The sequence below is a fragment of the Mycetomoellerius zeteki genome, unplaced genomic scaffold (assembly GCF_001594055.1).
Source record: "Mycetomoellerius zeteki isolate Tzet28-1 unplaced genomic scaffold, Tzet1.0 scaffold20, whole genome shotgun sequence".
NCBI lineage: Eukaryota > Metazoa > Arthropoda > Insecta > Hymenoptera > Formicidae > Mycetomoellerius > Mycetomoellerius zeteki.
This window is the reverse complement of record NW_017256957.1, coordinates 239,855-244,420: the sequence shown is the minus strand read 5'-3', so window position 1 is coordinate 244,420 and position 4,566 is coordinate 239,855. Positions and strand designations below refer to the sequence as shown.

The 4,566-nt window shown below is 39.5% G+C and overlaps 1 protein-coding gene across 1 annotated transcript in view; it reads right to left on the bottom strand.

Annotated features, from left to right (window-relative positions):
- Nucleotides 1-3,946, bottom strand: part of RhoGAP102A (Rho GTPase activating protein at 102A) — a 27,306-nt gene extending 23,360 nt beyond the window's left edge. The window contains 1 exon segment of the mRNA XM_018447350.1: nt 2,012-3,946. Coding sequence (XP_018302852.1) covers nt 2,012-3,946 — 1,935 coding nt within the window.
- Nucleotides 3,947-4,566: the final 620 nt, after the last annotated feature.

The window sequence follows — 4,566 nt, the reverse complement described above, 5'->3', positions numbered from 1 at the left end:
CACTTCGAACATTTGTTATAATTAAAAATTGAAAATAAATAATATTTAATAATAATAAATATTACTTTTTTATTTTCTATTAATAAATAAATACTTTGAACTGTATCTCAAATGAGTTTGCGAACATATATGTTTATATGAATCTTTTTTTATGTTTTGGTGTGGAGAGCTCGGGCCCCAAAATTTCTTACTTCTATTTTAGTTACACCCTGTATATGTATTCTTTAAATGAATTTATCTCAGAAATTATAATGCGCGCCGAACTTGTGTGTAGAATTTTCTTCGCTAATTTTCTTCGGACTTTTTCATCATAATCAATTTGAAATATTAATAATCTCCTCAAATTTAATTAGAAACATCTTAAAACCTGTAGAGAGAGAGAGAGAGAGAGAGAGAGAGAGAGAGAGAGAGAGCTTCACCGTTAAATCAATGCTTTTATCGAAGTAAAGAGATTCTAAAAAATCTTATATATTCACTTGTAGGTGCTTTGTACAGACGACTCCTATAAAAAAAGAAGAATAGGAATATGTGATATTACTGCCTACTGTGTCAGTTTTAGAGCCCATTTTATAAGACACTTATTTCTGCTTATCTTATGAAGAAATTAATTATTGCAAAATTGCAAACATTATTTTAAAAACTTTTTTATATCTTCTGATAGACGACACTTTCTAGTCTGTATTCATGCTTTTAAAGTTTATGTTTTATTTTAATTCTTGTTTAAGAAATATTGTCTGAAAAATAAAGTAATATGTCGGTATCGGCGACTTTCCTATATGTATTTATATATGTATTTATATATGTATTTATATATGTATTTATATGTATATTGCAAACAAATGGAGAACGAGGGGGCGAGAGAAAAAAAATGGAGAAAGACTGAAAGAGAGAGAGAAAGAGGGGGGAAAGGAGGCATGCACGCGGTATTATTTATCATTTTTATGAAAGATATAACTTCAAATAATTTTTCATATACCGCAATTAAATTAAAAATAACTTTCTCCAAAAATAGCGTCACCAATTTCAATTTTGACACCCTTATAATTCAGAATCTTATTCTTACTCTTTCAAAAGATATTCCTGTTTCGCGTAGAGCTACGGGTTCCACCGCCAAAAATTGCCATTACGAAAATGCAGATCTATGCCAAATTCATGATATCCTACTGTTCCTTTTTATTAAACTTTTTGCTAATCTCGCAGAGACGCCAAAGAATGCGCTCGCTATAGCTTATTGGAAAATCTACAACATACATACATTTAATATAATTTCCAGAACGCAATTCACATACATTTCTCCTTTCAGCTGTCGCAGTTTTTCATAAATGGCGAAGAAAATTCTGCATATAATTCTGCACATAATTCTACATTTACAAATGTAATTACTACCATTCATTGTCAATAAATAAGAATTTCACAAAGGAGATAACGATTTTAACAATTCATGCAAACAAACTTTTTTTTAAATATATTCATTTCGGTTGAAATTATAGTTTTAGACACACATGCATATATGTGTATTAAATTATAATATATTATAAATTATAATATATTATAATAATTATAAGTTATAATATAAACATTATGTATTAAAAAATTCTTTTGAAGAAGCTGAAAGATCTAACAACATATTTAATTTTGATTGTAATAAAACTTCTCCAACATGTTACATATCATAATTATAATAAGACAAAATATATACAAAATAACTCATTTTTACAACTTTAATTTCTCAAATTTATGTTGTGACGGAACAATTAGGAAAACGAATTCTGCGTACAAAAAACCATAAAAAAACTACTAGTTTTTATGCAAACAAACTATTCTTACTTCTTGTTTTGGCATCCGACAAAAGAACGCATTTTGTCGAATAGTGTTATTATATAATATAAATGAAATTAATTTCTCAAGAAAGATCTTTTAAAAAATTAAAAATTTCGATGTAAATTCCTTTACAATCTCTTTGCCATGATTATACTAATTTAATATTATATACAAGTGGAAGAAGACTCACCTGAGGTGTCCACACAGATGGCTGATGTGACACCCTCGATGTGCTCTTGCTCCTGGACCGCCAAATTTTTTTTGCCACCAGCCGGCTGCCGTGATGCACCACGTTACTCGAGGATTTGCTCTTCTGCATCGCTGTGCCACCTGCGGAATTGGCGGACGATGACGTAAGTGCTGGCGAACCGGGTGCCGAATGCGGCTTATGCGTATTGGAACCATGCAAGAGATGGGACAGGAAGGACTGATGGTGATGGGGATGTTTAACGGGGGTGGAAGCCTCTTCGGAACCGAGACCGGCGTCGATGCTGCTTCTGGAACTAGCATTTCTGCTGACAGGCGGAGATGTCGTTGTGTCAGCATCCGATAAATTCTCGGATGGAATTTCTCCGGGACTGAAAAAGGACATCTCGCGATAATGCACCATCCAATTATCTTCTGTCTGGCAGCCCTTGTTATTGCCGTCGTCATCGCCAGGCTTGGTAATCTCACCCTTGGCTTTGATATTCCGTAAATTCCGATCATAATTGACCCGCTTAAATCGATCGATCTTGTCTGCGTCCATGGATTTCTTCCGCGCCATCCGCAGATACCTCTTGATGGTGTCACTCACAGATGGTGATACGTCGTCATTGTCAACGCTACTACATCTTCGTCCGCTGGACCTATGCGACATCTGCTCCTTTTGCGAGGATTCTTCCTTTTCCTTCTCCAATAGATACATGTCAAGGACACTTTGAGAAACCGGATCGGTTTGCACACCATTATCGAGAAAACTTCGATCGGTGCTGGGTCCTTGGATAGCGATTAGAGGCGGTGGTGAAATTGGGTCTCTTCTAGGTGACTGATTAGATTCTTTAGTAGGCGCTCTACTTCTCTCGTGAGCCCACCATCGAGTTGACGGCGAGGTGTACGCACCGGTCGCTCGGGGTCCTCGAAAGCCTCTAGTACATCTTAGATCGAAATAAAGTTTTTCGAGGAGTTTTCGATCTGTCAAAATATCGGATATAACATGTTCCCGAGAAGACGATTTACCATAATAACGACTGAGCGTCTCCATTAGCGATTTATGAACGTAATCACCCTGATATGGTAACATGGATTCCGGAACTATGTCTTTCCTGCTAGAAGTACTTGGACTGAGAAAAACTTTCTCACGTTTAGCTTGAGCTACAATTGTATTTAGATGCTGTTGCAGCTTATCTATCAGGCTACGATAGTCAAAGGGTTCTTTCCCTTCCATCTGTTCGATTGTATCCTGTGATTTGAAAGCCATCCTCGCCGGATTGGCTACAGTGTTACCATGCATGTTCAGGTACTTCTGCAGCATGTCAGCCAATTCCTTGGCCTCGGTGTCTTCCTGAAATGTCTTACGACGCGTTATCGGACTTGATGGCGCGCTGCCGCCATGGCCGTCACCGCCACCGCCATCGCTACCACCATCACCACCGTTGCTGCCGCCTGACGTCAGCAACCACTCTTTTTTTGCCTTTGCCAGATCAAATGTGCCAGACGTGGTTGCGGAAAGAACGAAGCTCTGCGGCGAGCTTCTGGCGTCATCGGCCTCATCAGCCGAGCTAGCCTGAGTTCGACAACTGCCACTTTTAGTCTGTCTACGATGTCGTTGGGCGTGAAAGCCCAGACTGCCAGGATACGAGGCCTTCCTCCAAAGTAGAAAACGCGGTTCTTTCTGGCACACCTCTTGAAAGTATTGCTCGATCTTTGGTATGTCTTCTGGTCGATTGTGAGTACCATCGGGAATGAGACGTCTGCCTGCATCGGCCATGTATCTCCATGTCTTTCTGGTGAGCAGCCATCGCTCCTTGACGGGTTTGCCGGACCGTTTGGTCCTGCGATCTTTGGATGCAGGCTGTGTCCCGCGTATCGAGTCCGCACTGTCGCGACGCGAGCGTCTCCTGCCTCCATCGAGACGCTCTGCCATCGTCGCGTCCTTGTCCCGTTTCGCCACGCGAACCACCTTCGCGGAATTGTGTCTTTCTGATATCGTGCACGATAGGGACGGTTCGCGGACGGTCAGCCGTCCACTACCCTATACAATTACTTTACCATGCCAGTCGGGATATAAATGTCCCTTTTTCTCCTCTCACTCGCAATGATCCATCACTTCACTTTTGACTGCAGAACACATCAAGTGAAACAAATACGCTTCGCACAGGGCACATATATGCCATCTTACTTAATCACTTTAGCATCGAAGGAAGTATCATGAAACCGATCGGAAATAGTGAGGCAAAACGATGGCGCGATTTCTTGGACGATAATAATTCTGCTGCTGTTATAAAAACGGCAACTAGATCGAAAGCCAAGCGCGATTGACTTCAGCGAGTGAAATTTGGGCTAACGAGAACTGGCTTATTTCTATCGCGCGATGTAGGTACAATCCAATGGCAATTTCCACGATCAGTAGCGGTTTGCTAATGAGATCCAATACTAATCAATCTTATTCAGAAAGTAGGAATTAAAAAGACACTTTAAATAAGAATTTCTTCACTGTCATGTGGCCTACGAAATTATCTCTTCAAGTAGTGAAGTCTTACAGAA